Source organism: Tiliqua scincoides, chromosome 1 (genome assembly GCF_035046505.1).
Source record: "Tiliqua scincoides isolate rTilSci1 chromosome 1, rTilSci1.hap2, whole genome shotgun sequence".
NCBI lineage: Eukaryota > Metazoa > Chordata > Lepidosauria > Squamata > Scincidae > Tiliqua > Tiliqua scincoides.
In genome coordinates, this window is record NC_089821.1 from 12,512,301 (window position 1) to 12,538,994 (window position 26,694).

Consider the following 26,694-nt stretch of genomic DNA (forward strand, 5'->3'; position numbering starts at 1 on the left):
CCGCTGGCCAGAAGCCTCTCCGCTTCTCGGTTGCCGTGGCAACCGGTACTCTCCAGCAGAACGCAGACACAGGACACGCACGCTGAGGGCGGAAGTTAGAGCGTTCAGCTTCAGGGAGTCCTTCTGGGCATGCGCAGTTCTGTTCTCTGGTCCCTAAAAGCTCCGGGCTCTGCAGGCACGTGGTGGCTCAGTCCTGACCTAGTGCTGGGAGGTTTAGGGCGCAGGCTGACACCCAGCACGAGGGGACAGCCGCCCCAGCTGAGTGGGACAAGAGGAACTAGCTCTTTACCCAGTTTGTAATTGGTCTGCGGAACTCCTTGCCACAGGATATAGGATGTTGTGATGGCGATGAGCAGAGCTGCTGTGGGGAACGAAAGAGGCCTCCGGGACTGCCCTCCCAGCACAGGAGGCAGCACACACCCCACTGCAAGGCTGCACCAGGGCTGGAAGTTTGGAGTGGACTGGGCTCCGGGTGTCGCTTGGTGGCTCTCAGAACCCACTTTTATGCACGTCTACTCAGAAGGGAGTCCCATTATGGTAAGTGGGGCTTACTCCCAGGTAAGTTTGGCTAGGATTGCAGCCTTACAGCCCAATCCTATGCACGTCTACTCGGAAGGAAGTTCCATGACAGCCAATGGGGATTACTCCCAAGTAAGTGTGGCTAAGACGGCAGCCTTACAGCCCAAGCCTATGCATTCTACTCAGAAGTAAGCCCCATGATAGTCAGTGGGGCTTACTCCCAGGTAAGCATGGCTAGGATCGCAGTGTCAGGCTGCAGTCCTGTCCTAGGCACGCTTTCCTGGCAGTAAGTGCCGCTGACTGTCGTGGGCTTGCTCCTGAGTAGACCCGCGTGGCTTCAGCTCTGTCCAGGCATCGCGCCCGTCTTCGGAGCCGGAGCCAGGCGGGTGGCCGGTGCCGCGCCCTGCCCGGCCCTGCCCGCCCTCCGCCTGAAGAGGCCGCGCGGCGGCGCCAGTCCCTGTGGCTGCCCGGGGATTCCTGCGCCCGGGCGCGAGGGAGCGTCCCGCGAGGCGGGTAGAGGCGTCCCGGGTGGGCGCGCCCAGGTCGGTCCTCGCTGCAGCGCACGGCGAGGAAAAGCCCCGGGCGAGGCTCGCACCCCCCCCCCCGCCTGGGACCCGGGGGCTTGACTGGTGCCAGGCTCGGGCACCACTTCTGGGGGCGCTTGGCGTCTGTGCGCACCTTTCTCGTTGTGCGCGTGGAGTGGCAGATCCCAGGCGGCGCCCTCCGGCAAGACTCGCAGCAGGGCGCACACGGTTGCGTGGGACATGTATGCATGTGACACGTGTGCGTGCAAAGCACTTGGTTTTGCAGGGAGCTTCACTGCAGCAGCCCCGCCAGCAGCCTGCAAGCCCCTCACTGCAGTATGGCATGTGACACGTACGTAAGTGACATGTATGTATGCATTGTATGCAGATGCAACCTATCTCCTAGTGGCGTAGCTAAAGGGGGGTTCATCGAATCTAGACCATTCTGGTGGCTTTCCTTTCCCCCTGGCCTGCTCTTCAAATTGGACCAATGCATGCTTACCTACTTGTGAGTAAATGTGCATTTGGTGCTCTGCTACAGTTTCCATAGGACTCAGTAGATTTTTCTTGTCAGCTGTCAACTTGTTGGTTTTGAGACTCACCAAAAATTGGGTCATGACGCACTGGTGGGTCCCAACCCATAGTTTGGGAACCAGTGATCTAGCTCATTTTAAAGCTGTAATCGTGTCACACATATGTGAAGTCATACATGTATGTAGGTGTTCTAGTGTTCATTTATTTATCATGGGGTTGGTTCGCACCAAATATGTTTGCACAACATGCTGGAGCTGATTTCGCCACTGCAGAAGTATCTGTAATTTGGGGTTTTGGTCACTGCTGATTGAAGGGCAGCATTTCTCAACCAGTGGTACTGAGGTGGTGTCCAGTGGTACACACAGGACCTCCAAACCCCCTGCCTGGCAGCAAGACCAGCAATGCAATGTGACAAGCAGTAGCAGGAGGCTCGGTGGGCAGAGTTCCAATGTGTGTTTTTTGGCATGCTTGGAAAAGCCCTTCCTCCAAAAAGCCCTGAGCTTCAAACTTTGTTTGTTGTGTCTGGCCTGCCAATCCAGAAGTAATTGGTAATTACATCACAATTACTTCTGGTGGTACTTCCAATAGGTGAATCATGTAAAGTGGTATGGCAACTTGGGTTGCGCAATCCTGTGTGCACTTTCCCAAGAGTAAGCTTCATTGAACACAGTGGGTCTTCTGAGTAGGCATACCTAGGGTAAATAAACGGACAGCACCTCCTTCCCCTCCAGCAGGAAGAATATCAAAGTGGGAAAATGCCCTTTACCACATGAATTTTGTGCATCGGTGGTTTGGGCCAAAGACAGATCAAAAGGTATGGAAGGAGAAGAATCTAAGACTAAATTTAAAAAAAAAAATCCAGAGTAGGAAACTGGTCATGCTCTCATTCCATGCAATCACTGTGCTTGACTGAGTACTCTGGATTATAACACAGGCCAACACACATTTTACTTTCTTAAACGTTACACCAATTCCTGGGTATATTTGGGGTGCTGATTCCAAAAATAGCATCCGTTTTGCCCTGTCACGTTTAGGTTTGGAGATATAGTATAGCCTCATTAGTGAATGGTTCAAGCAGCTTCCTCATGAGGAAGCCATGGTGTAGTCTTCCTCATGAGGAAGCTGCTTGAACCATTCACTAATGAGGCTATACTATATCTCCAAACCTAGATGTGATAGGGCAGAACAGAAGCCATTTTTTTTGAATCGGCACCCCAAATTCATATCAAACCACCATAAAGTTTGGGAAAAACTTTTCTAAATTTTGTAGGCCTGTGTAATCAAAGGAAGAAGCATCTCATGTTAAAATATACATATGAACACAATACTGTACTTTGCAGGTGAGTAAAGCAATAGGAACCAACCGTATTGGCTTCTGCCTTTCCATTGGACCATTCCAGCGACGTGGAGAGGGGGGATTTGCTGCATGGGTAACAGCCTATCCTCCATACCTTCTTTACCCAGGCTTCGCGCACTGGAGAGGACACTCCAACTTCGCCATACGGCGTCGGCACAACACGGGAAGCAGCAGTTTACCGGTTATAAGTCTTTGCTCGATTGGCGTAGAGCATGACGCCAGGGGCTGCTTCCGACGGTGGGAGAGATCATTGCATCTCATTGGGCAGCTACCGCCCGCCTTAAGCTGGGCAGTCCCCAGCCAGTAAGGTGTTGCCTCGCCACGGTCCGTTAACCTCATGGGGTGCGTGGGGTTTAGGGTGAAAACCGACAAGCGGATCGACAACTCTGCACCATGCAACAGAAAACAGAAAACTACTGCCCTAAAGCTGGGCACCTGGAACGTTAGGACAATGACACCTGGCTTCTCTGATGACCTGCAAGAAATAGACGACGCACGCAAAACAGCTGTCATCGACATGGAGCTGAGCAGACTGCAGATGGACATCGTCGCCCTTCAAGAGACTAGGCTGCCAGATTCCGGATCTGTCAAGGAGAGAAATTTCTCATTTTTCTGGCAGGGAAAACCACCAAACGAAACCAGGGAACATGGCGTTGGCTTTGCGGTCAGAAATACCCTGCTGAAATCCATCATCCCACCTACTGTGGGAAGTGAAAGAATTTTGTCCCTGCAGCTCCAGTCATCAGCAGGACCTATCACTCTCATCAGTGCTTATGCACCGACTCTGTCGTCTCCAGCAGAAGCCAAAGACAAATTCTATGATGACCTGGCCACCACTGTCAAGAAAATCCCTGTAAAAGAGCCATTGTTCATCCTCGGCGATTTCAATGCTAGAGTTGGTGCTGATAACAGTTCATGGCCCACTTGCTTAGGTCAGTTTGGCACTGGGAGGATGAACGAAAATGGCCAACGCCTGCTAGAGTTTTGCTGTCATCACGGTCTCTGTGTCAGCAACACGTTCTTCAACACAAAGCCCCAACATAGAGTCTCCTGGAGACATCCAAGATCAAAGCACTGGCACCAGCTCGACCTGATCCTCACCAGACGCTCCAGCCTTCCCAGCATCAAGATCACACGCAGTTATCATGGTGCTGCCTGCGACACTGACCACTCCCTGGTGTGCAGCAGAGTGAAACTGCAAACAAAGCGACTGTATCACACGAAAAAGGAAGGAAGACCTCGCATTGATACCAGCAAGACCCGGGATCAGAGAAAAGTGGAGGAATTTGCACAAGCGCTTGAGGAATCTCTTCCAGGCCCGGCCGACGCAAACGCATCCAACAGATGGGAACATTTCAAGAATACCGTTTACAACACCGCCTTGTCCATATTCGGCAAGAAGACCAACAAGGCGGCAGACTGGTTTGAAGCCCACTCTGAGGAGTTGACACCAGTCATTGAGGAAAAGAGGAGAGCTCAAGCAGCATACAAGGCCTGTCCCAGTGAGCGCAACCTGCAGGTCCTCCGAACTGCTCGCAGCAAAGTCCAACAGACTGCCAGATGTGCTAACGACTACTGGCTCCAGCTCTGTTCCAAGATACAGATAGCAGCTGACACGGGCAACATCAAGGGGATGTATGATGGTATCAAGCAGGCCCTAGGTCCAACACAGAGGAAAATTGCCCCTCTGAAGTCTGCCACAGGCGAGGTCATCCAGGATCGGGCGCAGCAGATGGAACGCTGGGTGCAGCACTACTCTGAGCTATATTCCAGAGAAAATGTAGTCACCGAAGAAGCACTGAACAACATTGAGTGCCTGCCTGTGCTGGAAGAGCTTGACAGTGAACCAACCCTAGAAGAACTTCACGTGGCCCTGGACTCCCTTGCCTTTGGCAAGGCACCTGGAAAAGACAGCATCCCTGCTGAAGTCCTAAAATGCTGCAAAGAGATCATCGTCACTGAGCTGCATGAAATCCTCTGTCTCTGCTGGAGAGAAGGTGGAGTACCTCAAGACATGAGGGATGCAAACATCATCACGCTGTACAAGAACAAAGGTGATAGGGGTGACTGCAACAACTACCGCGGCATCTCTCTCCTTAGCGTTGTAGGAAAGCTGTTTGCCCGAGTTGTACTAAAGAGGCTCCAGGTACTTGCAGAGAGCGCCTATCCAGAATCGCAGTGTGGATTCCGAGCCAACAGGTCCACCACTGATATGGTATTCTCCCTTAGACAACTGCAGGAGAAATGCAGGGAACGACAGCCACTCTTTATAGCCTTCATAGATCTCACAAAGGCTTTCAACCTGGTCAGCAGAGACGGCCTCTTCAAGATTCTCCCCAAGATTGGATGTCCACCCAGGCTCCTCAGCATCATCAGATCTTTCCACAAGGACATGAAGGGCACTGTTGTCTTCGATGGCTCCACATCAGACCCTTTTGACATCCGAAGCGGAGTGAAGCAGGGCTGTGTTCTTGCACCAACCTTGTTTGGGATTTTCTTAGCTGTCCTGCTGAAGGAGGCCTTTGGAACTGCAACAGAAGGCATCTATCTCCGGACCAGATCAGACGGAAAGCTCTTCAACCTCTCCAGACTGAGAGCAAAATCCAAAGTCCAGCTGAAATGTCTGCGTGACTTCCTCTTTGCCGACGATGCAGCTGTCACTACCCACTCTGCCAAAGATCTCCAGCAGCTCATGGATCGTTTTAGCAAGGCCTGCCAAGATTTTGGACTGACAATCAGCCTGAAGAAAACACAGGTCATGGTTCAGGATGTGGACTCACCTCCCTGCATTACAATCTCTGAGCATGAACTGGAGGTTGTCCATGACTTTGTGTACCTTGGCTCAACGATCTCCGACACACATTCTCTCGATACCGAGCTAAACAAGCGCATCGGTAAAGCAGCTACCACGTTTTCCAGACTCACAAAGAGAGTCTGGTCCAACAAGAAGCTGACGGAACATACCAAGATCCAGGTCTACAGAGCTTGCGTCCTGAGTACACTTCTGTACTGCAGCGAGTCATGGACTCTTCGCTCACAACAGGAGAGGAAACTGAACGCTTTCCACATGCGCTGCCTCCGACGCATCCTCGGCATCACCTGGCAGGACAAAGTTCCAAACAACACAGTCCTGGAACGTGCTGGAATCCCTAGCATGTATTCACTGCTGAAACAGAGACGCCTGCGTTGGCTTGGTCATGTCGTGAGAATGGATGATGGCCGGATCCCAAAGGATCTCCTCTATGGAGAACTCGTGCAAGGAAAGCGCCCTACAGGTAGACCACAGCTGCGATACAAGGACATCTGCAAGAGGGATCTGAAGGCCTTAGGGATGGACCTCAACAAGTGGGAAACCCTGGCCTCTGAGCGGCCCGCTTGGAGGCAGGCTGTGCAGCATGGCCTTTCCCAGTTTGAAGAGACACTTTGCCAACAGTCTGAGGCTAAGAGGCAAAGAAGGAAGGCCCATAGCCAGGGAGACAGACCAGGGACAGACTGCACTTGCTCCCGGTGTGGAAGAGATTGTCACTCCCGGATTGGCCTTTTCAGCCACACTAGACGCTGTGCCAGAACCACCTTTCAGAGCACGTTACCATAGTCTTTCGAGACTGAAGGTTGCCAATACAAAGCAATAGGAGAATACAGTTCTCCTTTCCTCCACCAGGTGGTATCATCTGACTTTCAGTATATTGTGAGTTTGCGAGACAAAGAAATCTGTTCCTACAGTATATGTAAGGCTTAAATACCAACCCTTTTGGTTAACATGATCTGGCCATTCTTCTCGCTTACGATATACTAACATTTGTAGACCAGACACAGTGTTCTTAGTAGGAGGTTAGCATCCCTGTGGCAATCTCCCATCCACATTCCTAATCAAATCACCCCAGCATAACCTCTTTTTCAAGGGCTGTTGCTGGTGTGTCTCCTGCATCTTTTTTTAGACTGTGAGCCCTTTGGGGACAGGGAGCATTTATTGGTTTTGCTATGTAACCCGCTTTGTGAACTAAATTGCTGGTGCAGGTCCGAGGAAGCCCTTTGAGGGTGGGAGGCTTATGGAGGGGAAGGGGATTTAAATCCCCTTTCCCACCCAAAACTTTCTGCTCTGCCCACTTCTCCCCACTGGATACAGCACACACCTTTTTGTCACAGCTGCACCAGGGGTGGGGAGAAGATTGGATTGGGCTGTACTGTCCTTTTCACCCCAGCACAGGAACTGCAACAGAAGGCATCTACGAGGGGTCGCCCAGAAGGTAATGCACCACATTTTTTTCTTCAACAATTATTTATTGAACACAATGAAACTTACACACAAGAAAGAATGATGTTTCTTCTGCACTCCCTGTTTTTCCACGTAATCTCTGTCCAGTTCTATGGCCTTCCTCCAGCGAGACACAAGGGCATGTATGCCCTGTCGGTACCACTCCTTGTTCTGGTCACGAAGCCATTTCTGCACTGTGCGAATCACCTCTTCGTCATCCTCAAAATGTCTTCCACGAATGACATCCTTTAATGGCCCAAACAAGTGGAAGTCTGAGGGAGCTAGGTCAGGGCTGCAGGGTGGATGGGGTAACACAGTCCAACCCTGTTTAGTGATGTGTTCCAAAGTCCTCAAATTTTGTGCGAGGCCGAGCGTTATCATGTTGAATCAAACATTCACCTGGGTTGTTATGGCGCCGAAGTCACTGGAAGCGCTTCTTGAGTTTGGTTAATGTCTTCACATAAGCTTCAGAATTAATGGTGCTGCCCCTTGGCATCACATCAATGAGTATGACGCCCTCACAGTCCCAAAACACAGTGATCATGACCTTACCGGCGGAAGCAGTTGCTTTGAATTTTTTCTTATGTGGAGATTGAGGATGACACCATTCCATCGACTGTTGTTTTGTTTCAGGCTCAAAATGGTGAACCCAGGTTTCATCACCTGTCACAATCCTGGACAAGAACGCTTCCCCCTCATCTTCAGAATGTTTCAGCAACTCAGAAGAAATGTTTTTTCTGAGAGATTTGTGGTCCACCGTAAGACAGCGCGGAACCCATCGTGCACACACTTTTGAGTAATCAAGAGCACGGATGATTGCATCCACACTTTGCTGATTGACAGCTTCAGCGCCAACTGCCTAGTCGTTATGCGTCAGTCCTCGCAAATGAGCACATCAGCAAGCTGCGTCTTGTCAGGTGTGACAGCCGTGGATGGCCGCCCTGAACACTGCAAATCTTGGAGCTCTGCCGAACCGCCATCTAATGGCCTCACCCTCTGTGCCCAGCGACTAACCGTACTTCTGTCGACTGCAGATTCTCCATAAACTGTACACAAACGTTTGTGAATGTTCCCAACAGTTTCTTTCTCCGCAGTGAGAAATTCAATGACGACACGCTGCTTGTAACGTACATCACTTACAGACGCCATTTTGAAACACTGCTGCAGCTATGCTATCTGTCTGAAGAAACCAAAAATTTGTGTGCGCACTCCTGAAAATTCAAATAATGTATATCTAATGTTTTGCATTCGTACCATTACTGTAGGCTGAGAAAAAAAATGTGGTGCATTACTTTCTGGGCGACCCTCGTATCTCCGGACCAGATCAGATCAGACCAGATGGAAAGCTCTTCAACCTCTCCAGACTGAGAGCAAAGTCCAAAGTTCAGCTGAAATGTCTGTGTGACTTCCTCTTTGCTGACGATGCAGCTGTCACTACCCACTCTGCCAAAGATCTCCAGCAGCTCATGGATCGTTTTAGCAAGGCCTGCCAAGATTTTGGACTGACGATCAGCCTGAAGAAAACACAGGTCATGGTTCAGGATGTGGACTCACCTCCCTGCATTACAATCTCTGAGCATGAACTGGAGGTTGTCCATGACTTTATGTACCTTGGCTCAATGATCTCCGACACTCTTTCTCTCGATACCGAGCTAAACAAACGCATCAGTAAAGCAGCTACTACGTTTTCCAGACTCACAAAGAGAGTCTGGTCCAACAAGAAGCTGACAGAACATACCAAGATCCAGGTCTACAGAGCTTGCGTCCTGAGTACACTTCTGTACTGCAGCGAGTCATGGACTCTCTGCTCACAACAGGAGAGGAAACTGAACGCTTTCCACATGCGCTGCCTCTGACACATTCTCGGCATCACCTGGCAGGACAAAGTTCCTAACAACAGTCCTGGAACGTGCTGGAATCCCTAGCATGTATTCTCTGCTGAAACAGACGCCTGTGTTGGCTCGGTCATGTTGTGAGAATGGATGATGGGTGGATCCCAAAGGATCTCCTCTATGGATCTCCTCTATCTCCTCTATGGGCAAGGAAAGCACCCTACAGGTAGACCACAGCTGTGATACAAGGACATCTGCAAGAGGGATCTGAAGGCCTTAGGAATGGACCTCAACAAGTGGGAAACCCTGGCCTCTAAGCGGCCTGCTTGGAGGCAGGCTGTGCAGCATGGCCTTTCCCAGTTTGAAGAGACATTTTGCCAACAGTCTGAAGCAAAGAGGCAAAGAAGGAAAGCCCATAGCCAGGGAGACAGACCAGGGACAGACTGCACTTGCTCCCGGTGTGGAAGGGATTGTCACTCCCGGATTGGCCTTTTCAGCCACACTAGACTCTGTGCCAGAACCACCTTTCAGAGCGCGATACCATAGTCTTTCGAGACTGAAGGTTGCCAATACAATACTATACCATGGGATGCAACTGCATTTGGAGAAATGTCACAGGTCTTTACTTTTAACAGGCTACTATGAAGATGCTTTTAACAATGATAGTCAATGGGACTTACTCTTAGGTAACCGTGGGAAGGATTGCAGACTAGGATTGCTAAAAATTTTCCTGCTTGGTGATGTCACTTCCAGTCATGACATCACTTCTGGTGGGTCCTGACAGATTTTCATTCTAAAAGTGGGTCCCAGTGCTAAAGGAGTGGGAACCACTGCTTTAGTGCCTTGTTTAACCTGTTGTGATACTTTGTACTTTATTATAAAGCTTTATAAGCCGGCTTGGGCATTTGCTTCGGAAAGGCAGGATATAAATTTCTTAAATAAATAAACGTAAGAACTCTGCTCTCCCTGCATGAACATGGATTGATTGGGGAGCTCAGTACCCCAGGCTGAAGAAGCCCCCCAGTACTATTTGTGATGATAGTCCAGAATGTCCAAAGCCCCTGGAACTAGAATCAAAACATGTGGCTCAGTGCTCAGCTTCCCCTTGTAGATGAGACTGTGGATGCTGTTCCCGTTGTTTTATTGCATTTCAGAACATCAGAGATGTCTATTCACTTCTAGTACTACTGTATAGGGGTATATTAGCTAGCTACTGCTCGCTGTTGGGGATTATCATGCTGCAACTCCAGCAACCTGTAGTTTTCTAACAAGCTGACATGAGGACCTCTGAAAGAGCTCTGGCAATCAGGAGTGTGTGCATTATTACTGCTTGTTCCTACAGAATCAAGTGAGAATTGCTAGCAGCCAGAGTGACAGCTTTAATAGTTAATGAAAGGAGTTTAGCACAGCTCTCTTAAATCAGAACAGGCCTACTGGTACTGTCGGGTCTCTGGGGACTCTTGAAAAGGCAAGAGTCTGTTTGCAAAGTTAGCCTTGAGCCTGAAGGTAAAAATAACTTTGTGAATGTGCCAGTTCAAAAGCTACTCATGTGCAGCCCTAGAAAATGGGTCAGAGAGGCACGCAAACAAAATTAAGATGTATCATATCTGGAAGTACTGAATATTTTTCCTCTTTCTTCTGCTACTGATGCCATACTATTGCTTTTAAAGAAGCCCAACTAGAGGCTTGCTTGCATCATGGATAACAACCACTGAACACAACCTTTTGCAGCTTTCTGAGCTGATGATGCTATTTAGTACATTACAAATCCAGTTTCTGCATTGACTGAAATGATTTTGTAACAAGAGCATTTTGGAGCAGTTTCAGAGCATTATTAGAGCCACTTGAAATAATTAATGTTAATCTTACAGGTAGTATAACAAATGTGTTGCAATCCACTCTGCTGTTCTCCTGGCCTACCATTCCTTGGAAACAATTCAGCATTTCTATGTCTCCCATAGGCACCCAGAGCTGCCTTAATGACATTCTCCTGTGATCCTTATGGTAGAGAAGGAACTTTGATTCCAGTCTTGGAAGTTTATCCCTTGGTTCGTTCATATTTCTCTTATCTCCATTAATGTTATAGCATAGCATTTTTTAATTTCAGGCTTAATTAACATTTATTTCTAGCAGTCAGCTGTGTAAATGGTCATCAGTGCTCATTGCTGCTATAAGGGTGGGTAGGAAACCCCAACGTGCTGGGCAAAGCCTATTAGAAAAAGGGCAGCTTCCTTTCCAAACTGCCATATGGCTTCTCAGTTAAGGGGCCAATCTTATCCAATTTTCTATTGCTGATGCAGCCTCGATGCAGGCCTGAGGTAAGGGAACAAAAGTTCCCTTATCTTGAGGAGGCCTCCGTGACTGTCTTCACCACTGCAGGATGCAACACACACCCTATTGGCATGGCTGTGTTGGAAAGCTGGATAGGACTGGGCCCAAGATCACAGCTAGTCAGGCATCTGGTAGATCAGGATTACTGGCTACAGACTGAACAGACTGTGATAGGCCACTGGTAGATGCATTAAGAGCTAGTCTTTCAGCACAGCCCTAGGTATATTCAGTTATACCAAGTTGCTCAGCTGGCTCAACCTCACCCACTTCCTTATCAATACTTCTTATTGTGCCATCTTTTCAAGGAACATAGTAAATCCTGGTTATCCTGTCCCAGCCTTTAAAGGTCAAACTACATGTGCCTGGGCTTGGAAAGTAGAATTTGATAAAGGGGACTGACGTATAGATGCAAATGAAAAGGAAGAGAATGACTATACTTGACATTTTGGCAGAAAGCCTACAGTAAAGCAGATGAAGTTAACATTTCATTAGTGTTGACATAATATCCTTGCCTTACGTAAAACTGGAGTTCAGTGGAAGAAACTAAATTGTATTAATGGGAAGACAACATGCAGAGGCTCTTCTCTCCTTATTTGGATTGCTAGCGACTAGGGTTGAATCAAGGTAAATTAGTTAGCCAAAGCTCTGGCTGACTGTCTCTAGGTTGCCCATTCATATGATAGGGAAACTATTTATTAGTATATGCTGACTATGTGCTTACACTTGATACACAATGTATTTCAAGCAAAGTTCCAAAGGGCTTAGGATCACCTGTGGTGGAGACATCTTGTAATATTTGGAAGTTTCACATTAACATGAACTTGTTTTACATTTGAAAAATACCTTAAAATGGTGGGCTGGAATTTTATTCCTGTTGACTCTCCTTTATCCACTTACAAGCACCTCTTTAATTTTAAAATTTTGTCTGCTAGTTTGCTCTTAATTTCTAGAAAATTAGCTCCTTCACCTTTTTTGAAGCAAAATGAGAATGGAGAAAATGGAGGGCTTTGTTTATTTTAAAGATTTATATACTGCCTTTCCTATGCTCAAGGCGATGTACAATATGATTTTGCAAAAGCTAATTTTTCATGTTTAGGCAGCTGAAATGCTCTGCAATGTGACTTTCTTCTCTTACATGGTTTTTGTTACTTTCACATTTGAAGACAAAGGAGATTAGGACTGAGTTCTATATACACTTTCTTGGGAGTAAAAACCCACTGGACACAATGGGACTTTAGTTGGTGTATATGCATAGGATTGTGCTGTAGGCTGAGACTAAAGAACTCATCATTATCATATAAGATTGCCTGTCTAGTGGTGGTCATGCAGTTCTGAACACTTTTTGTTTAAAGAACCATTTGGTGTAAAACGTAACTTATAGGACAGGAAAAGAGTATTGACACTGTATTAATAAACCGTGTATATCTTTTATTGCAAAGTTGGTTATCAATAACACGTACAAATAACCATTAGAATTCCTCTAAAGCTTCAGAAATACTTAAGGAAGAATACTTGTATCCCATAAAGTCTGCTTATGCAGAATATAAATTTTCTTGCTTTAAATATTGTGTTTAGCTATGGTGTTTGTTGTAAACATGGCAGAGTATTTTGTTCCCTTGAAAAATACATCTTAAAAGAAATGTACTTTAATGAACAAGCAGAATCCTACCCAATGGCTCAACATGCACAAAATATCTACTCTAAAGCAGAAGAGCAAGGGTGCTATAAATTGTGTTCTTTTGAGGGACAACAGTGGCCACCTTTAAGGGAAAGAAAAGGGCTGCCTGGAGAGAGATAAAGTCATTTCCACATTGGTTTAGAGAGTGCAATAATTAACAAGCCATATTCTTGATACCAAAAAGTGAGGGAAGTGAACTACAACACACTGTCTGGGTGCACTTGGTATTGAAACAGGCTCTGATTTGCGAAATATGAGGCCATATATGTTGGCCACTGCATGAAGTAGTCATGAGTGATTTCCATGTACTATGTTACACAATGTGTATTTTAGGGAATAAGCATGAGTAAGACTGCAATCCTATACACACTTTCCTGGGTGTAAAAACACTGAGCATACTGGAACTTACTTCTGAACAGACATGCATAGGCTTGTGCTAGACATCCCCTTTGATATATATGATGATGGGAATCCATATTTATCGTCTGGTGTAATTCATCAATAACGAAGCAATTGCCCTGAGGCTTTAACCATTTCTGAACTTTTAAAGGAAGTGGCAGATAAAGACAATGCCTAGTCATGTGCAACTTGTCACATGTAACAATTATAATGTAGTTATAATTATCCTGATCCCAGCATGTCATCAAAGGATCTATTCCAGCCAAGTCAATAGGGTTTAGATGAGCAGCCATGTCAGTTACATCTACAATAAAACAGCTTTGGTGCACCAAATTCCCTTGCTGAAGCAGGACTGTAGGCCTTGGATTCCAAAATAAATTACAAAAACACCTACCAATCTGGCAGGTATAGTGTTACCCTTTTCTATTCTGTAAATTGTTAACTGCTCCATTGGAATCTACGTGCCTTTTGTTTACAGTCACAACAGTGTCCAGCTAAAAATCTTCAATGGCTTTCTGCAGTTTCTGTTTAAACTCTCAGGTCTTTAAAGGAAAAGGAATCTTGTGCTCTTCCTCCCAATTAATTTACTGTCAAGAAGATATTACTGTTCAGGAAATATGATTCCAGCAAAGCAAATAATTACTCAAAGTTTTATTTAAATTTTTCTATTCTTGTTGCATAATTTGCATGTCACTTTGAGTTAAAACAAATCAGGTTCAGAAATCAAATCATCATTGTATCTGTTATTGGAGATCAATAGGACTTCACCATAATAATGGTGAAATTCTGTATTTAAAACTCTTCATTTTTTTCAGGACAAACCAAGATAAGCTAAAATCAAGCCAGTTCAAGGTGGAACAAGTTTCTGCCAAATCAAAGTATTGAAATCACAAACAAAGTTAGAAAAGTGCAAAAAACATTTAAAATTGATTTTTTAGCAAATAGTTAAAGCCCTCCCCCATGGGTTGAGGCATATGAACACTGCTGAAGTAGTTTTTTTCTACATGTGACTCACATGGGAGCTACAAGATTATTATAATTAAGAACTTATACTCAGTTTTGCCTTTTTATAATGGAACACTGTCTTTGTAACACAATTATCATTAAATTAAATGTAATTAAGAATCTTACTCCTCTCCCTACGCAACAATATTCACATCTTATTGTAAAAAAGCATTTCTCAATGCCTTATAGATTTTTTTCTCTGTATGTTGTGGTTGCAGTGGTCATATTCACTAGTGTTCAGCCCAGTGTTCAAATGTAGGCCTGAAAAACTTTACAGGCAATGTGCCCGAGATCATGTACATGTATTTAGCCCATACTTCCCTCAACAGCATCAAGCAAGTTAAAATATAAAAAGAAACAAAATCTTACTAAGTTATAAAATTGCATTTTATTCCCCATGCTTGCTTAATAATCCTGGCCAGTGAAAGCCATCTTACACTGAATGATCATGTAGTGCTCCTTAAAAATACTTCGGTTTTTGTGTAGAGTTACGGAACTCCAGGGAAGGACATTTTGTATTTATCCCTTTCCTAAAGTACCATTACTGTAGAACAGCTACCCAGCCTACCTCTCTGCATGTGGTCACTATATGAACTTGCTGTACTTGGCTACTCCTCAAGATCACAATGGGATACAGAGGAGAACACAGTCTTTGGGATAGGAAAGACCCAAAAATACCTCTTTGGAAGGTAATCAACTTTAGTTTTGCGTAAAATGGAGAATGAATTAAAGGTAAGATTAAATATTTGTATCGAAACTCATTCCTAAGGAACACTTGTGTTGTTTTTTTTAATTTTTATATAATTGGCACAAAAAAATCAGCCTTTACTGTATTGTCAACCTAATAAAGATCCATAGGATCACACATGTGCAAGGAAGCAGTCCTGTCTCATCACACAGAGTTCCTGCTTTGACTAGGAATCCACCTTGGGAAAAATGCTGACTTTATTGTTCCTGCTAATTTTTTTTTCTCCTTTGGACTTGGGCTGCTTTGTCTGGATCAGCTCCTCAGGTGTATTCCCCAAAGGAGGTAGCAGTCGTTTCTTACTGTTCCGATTTTCTGGCAACCACTGTGGAGGCAGCTCAAACGGCCCAAAGCCAAGCTGCATGGAGTACTTCTCATTGGCCAATTCCGCTTCCATTGGCATAGCTGGGGCCACTTGCGCAGCTGAGTCTGCAATTGCAAAAGGCAGAGGCCTCTGAGCCTCTAAGCTGGTTGTAGGAATTTCTTTCTGCTGGTACTTGGTGGAGTCAATAGATTTCGTTTCATTCTCTTCTTCATCCTCCATGGGTCTGAAGATCTGCTGCTGCCCAATGTGAAACATTTCTAGAAGCTGGCTACCAGAACGAATGTGAGGCTCCAAGTTGGCATCTGTGGCAGCTCCAGAGCTGACAACGTTCCTCCGACTGTACCTTCGGTGTAACTGCATAATTGTCCCTACTAAACATTTACGTACAGATTTGTTAACAGTCAGGAAGAGCAGAGGGTTGGCTAGCAGTGAGATCTTGGGCAGCCAGATGGCAGTGAGAAGCAAGAACACAGAAGCATCAGGAGCATTGAGCACAGTGCGGTAAATCACCAAAGTCATATAGGGAATACTACCGAAAATAAAAACCATAACCATGGACAGCAGCATGGTATGAAGTTCGGATTCTCTCTGGGAGGCATAAGGAATAGAAATAGTATTCTGAGGGGTTCTTAAGGCAGCTATGATGACTTTTTTCTTCTGGCTGGCACTCAGTGCCCTGCGGATAAGGATCATAAAGAGAAACACAAGAGCTACTGGCATAATCACAGTGGTGGCATTGTAGATAATGATGTATACCAAATGCCCAATTGAGTAGTTCCAGGGCTCGGTGCAAGTGGACATGGCATAAATATCTGACACGTTGGTCACAGCAAATACAGGAATGCTGGCAACTACTGCATGGGCCCAGATGTAGATCACCACGTCACGAGACTTGGCATCCGATATTTTTCTTTCCAGTGGATATAAAACTGAGTAGTACCTGCAAGAAAAGAAAAAGGCCTGTAAGGGGATATATAAATATCAGCACTGATTGGGACTTCAACCTACACACACTTCCTGTAGAACAATTGCAATCACAATTATTTAAATAACTGATTTATGTTAAATCCCCATTTTGAAATTCATCTATTTCCTGGACAAGCATTCATACTGGTTGCTATAGTAATTACAAGATATTGGTTTCTGATGAAACAGAGCCTCCATTTTGTAACTGTTGAACTGAACCACTGCATTATCTGTAAAATGGAAAAATGCATTTGTTTTATTTAAAGAAGAGTCTTTTCAGGTTGCATATGAACCCAGTTGTATCCAACTTTCCAGCACCAATGCCACAGCAATGCAGCACCAAGGTAAGGGAATAAACATTCCCTTACCTTGAGGACGCTTCTGTGACTGCCCCCCTTTAAGAAGCAGTGCAACAGCCCAATCCTGAACTGCCGGGTGAGTGAGACAGCTACGGCATCAAAAATGGCTGCCACGGTATCCTGCATGCACCAGACAGCTGCCAGTGGCTCCTTAGGAGACGACATTTGTCCCCTTCCCCCAAGTAAGGGACGTAGCCCCGCAATGGGGTTACTCGATTCTGTGGCAGCTGAGCTGGCGCAGAATCAAGAAGCCTCATGTCAGGCCACATGGCCCAACATGGGACTCTGGATCCAGCAGAGATGAGCTCCACCGGCCCTGAAGTTTCCTTTCAGCCAAAACAAAATAATTTACTTCAAAGGATATGTGAAATTTGTAACATAAAAATGCAGCACGCATTGTTAATATCAGCCAGGATTTCAATGGATAACACTGAAATGGATAACACTTCTGATGATTTCTTTCTCCCTACAGAAATTGCATCCCAGATATTCTGTGGAATTGAGCTAGAGTTCATCCTTTACCTCTACTGCAACTGATTTTTTTTTTGTATTAAATAAACTACTCTCCATGTGGAAGGTGATTAGCTTATCAAACTTTCATCTTATTTATGTCACTTGTCTGTTACTTGCGTGGTCATGTTAGACATAGCTTAGCTCTCCAGTGAGTTTCTGGTCTAACATAGAGCTGTAATTTACCAATCAGTGGAAAGAAGATATAAAAGTGTGAAAAATAAAGATGATCCAGTCTGTATATTCTAATGATTTGCCATTGAATCAGTATTTGAGACAGAAGAAATGAGGGGAAAATCATTTGGTAACTCACAATGCCATCTCCAGACACTCAAAGACTGTGTTGTGCGTCACTGCTGAACTTCTGGGTTGCCAAGCTCCATGCTGCAAGGAGCTCAGCTTCAAGCTGTGTGACCGCACACCTTACAAGGATCACTGGTGACTGGCCCTGGATTGATTTTCAAACACATACCAGGGGACAACAAGCCTTGAAAATCAAGTAGTCAAAATCCAGCTCTCCTTAGGTACCACTGTCTCATTATTCTATGGCAGTGGTTTTCAAACTCTCATGGAGAGTTTGAGCCACTGTAAGTGCTTGCAGGGGCGGGGGGGAGGCAGTGGCGCAATCCCCAGAATCACTGCGGTGCGACCTTTGGCAGAGCTCCCCCAGCAGTGAAAGTAAAAGCGGAGCGATCGCGCTCCACTTCTGATTTAGCAGACGCAGGGTGCGATTGCTCCACTTTTACTTTCACTGCTGCAGGGAGCCCTGCCAAAGGTCACACCAGGCTCCCTGTACTCTGGGGAGGCTGCAGAGGCTTGGGTAAGTGCACCCAAGCCCCTGCAGCCCCCTGAGTAGCGCAATCCTGGGGATTGCGCTGCTGCCTCCTCCTGCCTCCAGGCTGCCCCCACCCCTTAAGGGGGCAGAGGCCAGGGCCCACAGGCTGGGGTGTCGCAACACCCCTGTTTGAAAAGCCCTGTTCTATGGTTTCAAATCATTTCTACAGGTTTCAAAATGGAAACCACAAGTTACCTGAATGCTTGGAGCTCCAGGCAAACTGTATGCTTCACCAAGGCATCGGGGAGAAGACTTAACTAGGTACAGAGATAATTACTTGCTAAGATACTTCAATTTCACCTCTTTACAGGAAAAGTTCCACTAGAGGCAAGGTCATCAGCTCCACTGGTAACACGGACTAGTGAATAACAGACAATTCCTCAAAGATGCTGTAAAAGGAAGGGCTTATGAAAAACCACAAACAATCAGAAAAGGGTAAAGTATAAATGAAGCCATGTCTATAGAAGAGAAATACAATCCATAAGCAATTGTGGTGTCTTACCTATCTAGAGCAATGGCAGGAAAGCTAAGGATGGTCACTGAGCAGAAGACTTTGTGCAGGAACTTGATTATCTTGCAGAAGACCATGTTGTAGATCCACCAGCAACAGTGTGGACTGGCACTGAGGACAATGTCAAAAGGCACACAAACTAAGATGGCACAGATCCCAGAGCAGGCCAAGTTCTTAATAAATCGATTAGTTACCGACTTAAAAACTGATGTTCTGCATGTTGACCACAAAACCATGAAGTTTCCTGGATGAAAGGAGACAAAAGCAAACCTTGAAAGTTAACAAACATGTGTATGCATGCATGTGTCTAAATGGCAAATTCACTCTTCAATAAGATATGGATCTAGGTTTTAATCACCAATACATTCACATAATCATAATTATACATTCATATATTTTCCCCTGGGGGCTGGGGATAAGAATAGGCCCTCAGTTTGGCTGTACTTGTCGTAAGAGGTGACTAAAAAGCCACCGGGTAGATGGGGCTCGTCAGCCTGGGAAGGCAGCTCATCTGAGAGAAGGAAAACTCTGATCCCAAACCTCCACTGCCTTGTGGCTACATCCAGTTATGGAAGAGGCTTCAGGAGTCAACCTCGAGGCAAAATCCGGAGCCGGAGTCCCTGAGGCAGTTCATGGCTGAACACAGTCACGTTCTGGCAACTCCTGCGACGCCGCTGGAACCAACCGTATTGGCCTCTGCCTTTCCATTGGACCATTTCAGCGACGTGGAGAGGGGGGATTTGCTGCATGGGTAACAGCCTATCCTCCATACCTACTTTACCCAGGCTTCGCGCACTGGAGAGGACACTCCGTTCCAGAACCACTATTCAGAGCGTGACACCATAGTCTTCCGAGACTGAAGGATGCCAACTCAATTCATATATTCATATTATATATTCATATAATCACAAACATTTAACATATTTACCTTTTACATATATTTATTGTGATGCAAAGAGGAGCTCAGCCAACATATTTCCACGAACCGCACATTACATGTCCAAGAGCCTTATGTGGCTTGTAAACCAGGGTTTGGCCACCTCTTACATATTCTCTCCTGGAATTGTCATCATCAGATCTAGCTCCTTTATCCAAAGGAATATGCTCCATAATCAGTTCCCCACAGATTAGCCCACAGTTTTGAAACGAGATTCATCTTCACTAAATATGTCTTCCAGAATGACAAAATATTCCTAACAATTTGTTCCTGCAACATACTCTTGATTCATAAAGGTGTTGGTATCATTCAGTTTGATACACATCATTCAGTTTGATACAATTGTGCAATGTGTCTTATTTGTTTCACAAATTCATATTTAGTATCTGAAAAAAATATATTTATCAAAGTGACTTGGAATCTTGGAGTTTTTTTTTTTTTTTTACTGAATCCTTGTGCAGGTTTGACAGCTCCCTTAGGGAAGAGAACACGTTTCCATTCAGGATTTATTCAGCTCTGTCCAAAACAAGGACATCACCACATTTATTTTTAAGGTCAGACACAGTAGAAGCACAGCACATAAAAGCTGGGGGTTGATTTTATATGGGTATATTTCCCCTTTTAATAAAGTGGTACTATACAGAACTCAGCATGCATTAGAATAATCTGAACCCAGCTAATAGGAAGATAGCTGAAATTTCAGGCAGACTATGTTGATTATTTTCATATGTAGTAACAGGTTAATATTTTATAAATATTAAACTCTAATATTAAAATGGCAGAAGAATTCTACTCAAATCTCTTGCAAAATGAGATGTGTCTGCCCAAGTGATGCAGCCTGGCCTTTTGCAATAGCACATACTGGTAGTGTTTGCACAGTTCTCACATCAGACATGTAAAAAGATGTCAGTTTCATGCCAGTATCCCCATTACATTTAAATGGAGAATTTTTCCCTTCTCCCAGCCAAACACATTAACAACCAGTATACCTTAGAGGACTATTAACTGAGTCCTTGAAGCACTGCTTAGAATGGACAAGTGAGGCTGTTACAGAAAATGAGAAATATCATAGTGCTTTTACAATAGTGCTTTTACAGGGTGTTCTCATCTTGCTTCGTAAAATGAGTCAGAAATTTTGGAATACTATTCTCTAATGTATATGATGTTAAAATATGGTGACTTCTAAATTATGCAGCACAATCCTATGTATGCAGAAGTGGAAATTTCTCACTGAATGCAGTAACACTTACTGTGAAGTTAAGTGCAGATAGGACTGGGGCCATAGTTCATAAGTATTAACTTCATAAATGTCATAGGACTTCATTCTTGTAATGCAGAACCTATGCTTTGGATTCACGTACAATGCATGAATGGCTGGTCTCAGAAATACTATAGAGAAAACTACGGAACTATTTTTGTGAATATAAGAGAGAAGCAGAGGAGGATGTGAGAAAAGAAAGAAAACATTAGGCTAGGGTTCATGTATTATGTACAATAAGTGATAGTTTGCTAGGGCAACAAGCTCGAGCAAACATTTATAATGATCTTGTTGACTGTAGCCGAGGAGATCAGTACACCCAACAACAACAACAACAATAATAATAAACTTTATTTATATCCCGCCCTTCTCCCTAAAAGGGACCCAGTAAAAATAACAAGTAAGTAAAAATTGTGGAAAAAAGGATGACGAGGTTAGTCAACAAAGTTTTGTCCCTTTCCCTTCTTTCCTCCCATTTAGCTGCAGCGCTCTCAGACTAGGATCTAAATAAAGTCAAGATATAGAAAGGAACAATGTTATCTGGTGTGCTCCCTGGGGCATTTGGTGGGCCGATGTGAGATACAGGAAGCTGGACTAGATGGGCCTATGGCCTGATCCAGTGGGGTTGTTCTTATGTAAACAGCTGGAGCTTTGCTTTTTTATTTTTACTGCAGCCGTTTTTGCTGCTGAACAGACAAGCCACTGTGCCTTTTTATTAGTGCCTGCTCAGTTCAGCAATGGGAACAGCTGCGACAAAAGGTGAAGACAAAGCTCTGGTTGTGTGGACAAGGGTCTTACCTATACAGATTGTACCTTGTTGTTTTCACCTTAGAATCTGTTGTTAGGCCAGAAGCAGAGAACAATATTCCAATATACTGACTCTCAGAACAACGTCAATAAGGAGTGGATAAGAGGTAGTGAGTGAAAAAAACATGCCCAATGTTCTTCAAATTCAGCATTACCTAGTCTGACCACTTCAAGCCCCTCATGTACTTTAACCCCTCAAGTGGTTAAAGATGGGCACTATCAGGACTAGCAGTTGTCCCAGGCAACAGAATGGCCGGAGGTGCCCCCCCCCCCATCTACCCAGTTCCTAGACTGGAAAAAGGAGAGGGCCATGGAGTGCAATAGCCCACCACTCATCTCTCCTCCATACTTCCTTCTTCCATTTTCTCCCCCTCTTTTTCCAATCCAGGAAGCAGTGGTTGGTGCATCACCAGGTAGCATTTGGTTCACCACCTCAGACATCAGAAGATCTTGGTCCAGCCCTGGGCGTAGTAGCAGCAGCATGTTTCAGCTCTCTGACTCTTTCAACTTTTTTCTAGAGCCAATACACATGGCTGGAAGGTGAGCCTTTTTTTAACTCCTTGTTATAAAGTGCTCGTGGTGAATTGATTGTATGGATCTGCTTTTCCAGGCACCAATGATAAAAATGATATGTACAATGGCAATTCTGACTTACAGCTGTAAATGCACATATGGTTGCTATACATATGCTTAGAACATAAGAACAGCCCCACTGGATCAGGCCATAGGCCCATCTAGTCCAGCTTCCTGTATCTCACAGCGGCCCACCAAATGCCCCAGGGAGCACACCAGATAACAAGAGACCTCATCCTGGTGCCCTCCCTTGCATCTGGCCTTCTGACATAGCCCATTTCAAAAATCAGGAGGTTGCGCATACACATCATGGCTTGTACCCCGTAATGGATTTTTCCTCCAGAAACTTGTCCAATCCCCTTTTAAAGGCGTCCAGGCCAGATGCCGTCACCACATCCTGTGACAAGGAGTTCCACAGACCAACCACACACTGAGTAAAGAAATATTTCATTCCAAATTTCCAATTGCCTAGTACTGAAGTAGCATTAAATTAAGGACCACTCAAAAGGCAAAAGCAAACTGCAATTTAAAGAACAGTCTGTAGCAACCATGCCTATATCATTGTAAACATAGTTATTATGGAAACAAACCCTACATTCTTCACTGATATGGCACAATTTCCTCCTCCAGCCCTCTGAAATAATATTTCATTTTCAGTAATTTTTATGTACCTTCCTTCAAAAGCAGCAATTTTAAGTTGTTGTTATCCATTCAAGTTAAAGCAGAAGTATTAGCAGTGCACAACACCTACATTTTTCTATCTTTTAGGAGTTAAAGTCATGTTCTATCTACATAAACATCCAAAGTTTATTTTGTCATTTATGAAAAAAATTCCTTTAAACATTTCTGTTTCTACCACAACCCCATGGTGACTTGCTCATGCTTGTCCTTCTGTGGGTGTCCATCACCCTTCTGTGACATTAAAGCTTCAAAGATACACAAATTGTGACTATCAGTTTCCTTAGTACAAAGCTTTAAAGTGCTTCATTTATATGCACTTACTAGAGTTTCTATAAATGAATATTGTCATTCTGCTAGTATCAGTAGTATGAAGGAGGAATGAATAGCTCTAAAAGTATGGTTACAATACTGAGCTTGCATGCAAGTTCCATTAACCTTTAAGGTACATACTTCCCGGTAATATCAATGAACTATTAAGTTCCTAAGGTTAAATAGAGGTGGCATGCAAACACCTGGTGTCCTCACACCACTCCTATTCAAACAAACTGTTTGATACCTTAACACAGCTTATTGTAGACTGCTGTAGATCACAAACTGGAGACCACTGTGCTCCAAAAAAAGCCCTCCCTGTACCAACCAGCACATACTGTTCCACCACGCTGCTGCTTTGCTCTTCACTTGATCTGGGCACAGGGACACTCTAGGCAGTCATGTATTGCCGAACGTCCCAGCAGGCTTTGCAACAGGATGTCTGGGCAGGCACGACTGCCCAGAGAATCCCTGTCTCCAGATTGCGTGAAGAACAAAGTGGAAGTGTAGCAGAACAGTAAGCTCTGCTCACGGAGGGGGGGAGGACTCTTTTTTAAAAAAATATTTGATTTTTTTAATTAACACACACAGGCATCACACAATACAAATAAATACAAATACAAACATATAACACACATTTAGGAGTGCTAAATACCATATACCATTACTAATTAATCATACTATACCTCCTAATCTACTTACTCACCTACTTCTACCTCTTATTCATTTATCCATTTATTTATATCATATATGATGTTCTTCCTAATGCCCTACTATATTCACTTTCACTATTCTAAATATTCACTTTCTATCAAGCGTAAACTAACTTCAATTGCTCATTAATATTAAAACAAAGATAATCTAGTTACCAAGATATGACAAAATCAAGTCTCTTATAATCAGTTCTTTACTATTCTCCATTCTAAGTACATTTTTTAAAAAATAGTGACCACATATAGAACAATTCTTCCATCTGCTTCTGACCCTTATAATCATTTATGCATTTCTTATATCATATATAATAAATTCTTTCAAATTCCCTATATTTTCTAAATATTCGCTTTCTATCAATCCTCAACTAGTTCAATTACTCATTAATATTAAATAAAAATAATCTGATTTCCAAACTGTGATGAAACCAACAATCTCTTATAATATGTTCTTTACCATTCACCAATCTAGTTACATTTTTTCTTTTTTCTTTGACATAATAGCCACATATAAAACCATTTTTCCACACATTTACATTTCCAGCTATTTTTTTTAATACATTCCAATTCATGTTTATCAATTTTGTATATATATTTTTTTAATGTTTGGGCCATTGTTATTAACTGAGTAAATCCTCCAGCTTTCTTTAAACCTCAGGTTAACCCTCAGGTTTCTTTTTCTTTCTTACTTTCCATTTTTTCTCATGTAATATCTTCAGTAATTTATCTCTATACCAGAATCTAATACAGGTGGAGCCTATTTTTCTGTGTTAGTTCCATTCTGTGACTCAGCACAATTAATAAAAAATGCATTGTGCTAAATTCCATAGAGTTACGCAAATACACTGCAGCCTGACACTTCCGGATGGAAGGAAACTAATGCAGCTGTTATCAATCCCCTCCCCTCCGTACTCAGCCCCTCCCCATTGCCAGCTGCCCAGCTTCTTTCACATGGGATGCTGATCTTTTAAGAGTCCAGCCCTATGTGTTTCTACTCAGCCCCATTGTAGTCAATGGGGCTTACTCCCAGGAAAGTGTGGAGAGGATTGTAGGCTAAATCTCATGCTTTGCTTGGTGGGAAGGCTTGCTTGTGTCCCTGATAGCCTGCACCATGGGGGGGGGGGTTGCTTGTGTCGGTGATTGCCTGCACCATCTCAATGGGGGGGGGCTTGGCAAACACTCCCTGGGTTTTTTTAAAGCAATCCGCTCTGTTGCTACCACACCTGCCCCTGTGTGTGTGTGTGTGTGTGTGTGTGTGACAGAGAGAGCTCCACCTTGCTGTATGTGTTCTGGCTACAGAGATTTGCGGCCCCCCTTTCCCTCTTCAGCCTCTTTGCTGGCTCAGGGGCTCCAGGAGTGTTACTTGTTCCTTTGCAAGGGGAACCTCTTCCAGGGCTCCAGGGCTATTTCCCTGCCTGGACAAGGCAGAACTTTTTTGCAGTGTTTTGGGCTGCCTGGAAATGGAGGGAGACGCCAGTGCAGGGCAAAGGAGGCAAAAGTGTTTGTGACTTTTGGTTCCCCCACCCTGGGGACAAATCCACAAATAAAAAAATCCATGGATAAATAGGCTGCACCTGTAGATCCACACTTTCTTGTATAAGATGTGTTCATTCTTCCAGTTAACTGTGATGTATTTTCTCCTTTTTGTTTCAGCAAATTTTGTATTTTGTGCACCCATGTTACTCTGTCTATCTTGAACTCCACCACCGCCTCCTCTTCATCCTGTCAAATTGTAGTGATTATGCAGAAGCACGCTTTGGCTTTAGTGAACGTGGCAACCTGCAGGCACACCTGTCCCCCCACTTGAGGCAAACCTTGAGTGAGCCGGTTCCCAAGCTAAAGCCTGTAAACAGGATGAGACAGTATTTTTAGTGTGGAGAAGCGCTCATATCTTAGGAATGTGTTGCCAGGGTACTGTTATCAGCAACCATTAGTAACCTTTGTATTGCTTCATAAGAGAACCCAATAAAAGCAGGCTGTGAGGCTGTTACAACAGCTTTTGCTTTGCTCCTGCATTCAATCTTGAACCCTGACTCCGTCTCCTCATTTGCTTCAACTCATCATTGCTACACAAATTATTTTCCATGTTCACTCTTTTAATTTCGTCCCTCACCGTCATCCTTTCCACTTTCTTACTCCCTTGTTTATCTTCTGCTCATTTCTTCACATCTTCCAATTGTTCCTTGCACACATCTGTCTGTTGGGAGAGAGTCTCCAAACTGGCTTGAATCTGTGAAGACCGACTCAGCTGCTGCTGTTCCATTGCAAGCAATCTCTCCATGTTTATCAGCATTATTTGTATCCAAGCTTCTGAAACAGATGCCATCATTTTTTTCTTGTTCCTCCTTTTCTTGCAGTTTCTCTCTAGTCCACTAGATGTCCACAGCGTATTATTCTCTTTACTTCCACCACATCAGTATTGCTCTGCCAACCACACATTTCTTTCTTATCTCTCTTGCAGATAACAGCCCAGTATAGTTAATGAAGAGAGAAGCAAAACAAAACAAAAACCATCTCACTGTCCCTGATATTCTGGTGCAAACAAAACGAGACTTTTTCAGATCTAATGAGAATTATGTCCAAAAATAATTCTGAATTTTAGTCCACACTCAAGTTGTAGTTGTAGTTATAATCCACCACCGATTTATTCCACTACAAAGAGAAAGAGTACTTCCAACACCCTTAAAAAGTCTCTCATTAACACCTCCAATATATCCAGGGCTTTCAGCCAAAT

The 26,694-nt window shown here is 44.3% G+C and overlaps 1 protein-coding gene across 1 annotated transcript in view; it reads right to left on the reverse strand.

The window, feature by feature from the left end:
- Positions 1-12,759: 12,759 nt before the first annotated feature.
- The window catches only part of GPR176 (G protein-coupled receptor 176), a 53,483-nt gene continuing 39,548 nt past the window's right edge, over positions 12,760-26,694 (reverse strand). Inside the window, exons 2-3 of the mRNA XM_066640295.1 lie at positions 18,677-18,929; positions 12,760-16,444 (exon numbers count right to left, since the gene is read on the reverse strand). Of these exons, the coding sequence (XP_066496392.1) occupies positions 15,349-16,444; positions 18,677-18,929 (1,349 nt within the window). The 3' untranslated portion in view covers positions 12,760-15,348. The remainder of the gene's footprint in view (positions 16,445-18,676; positions 18,930-26,694) is intronic.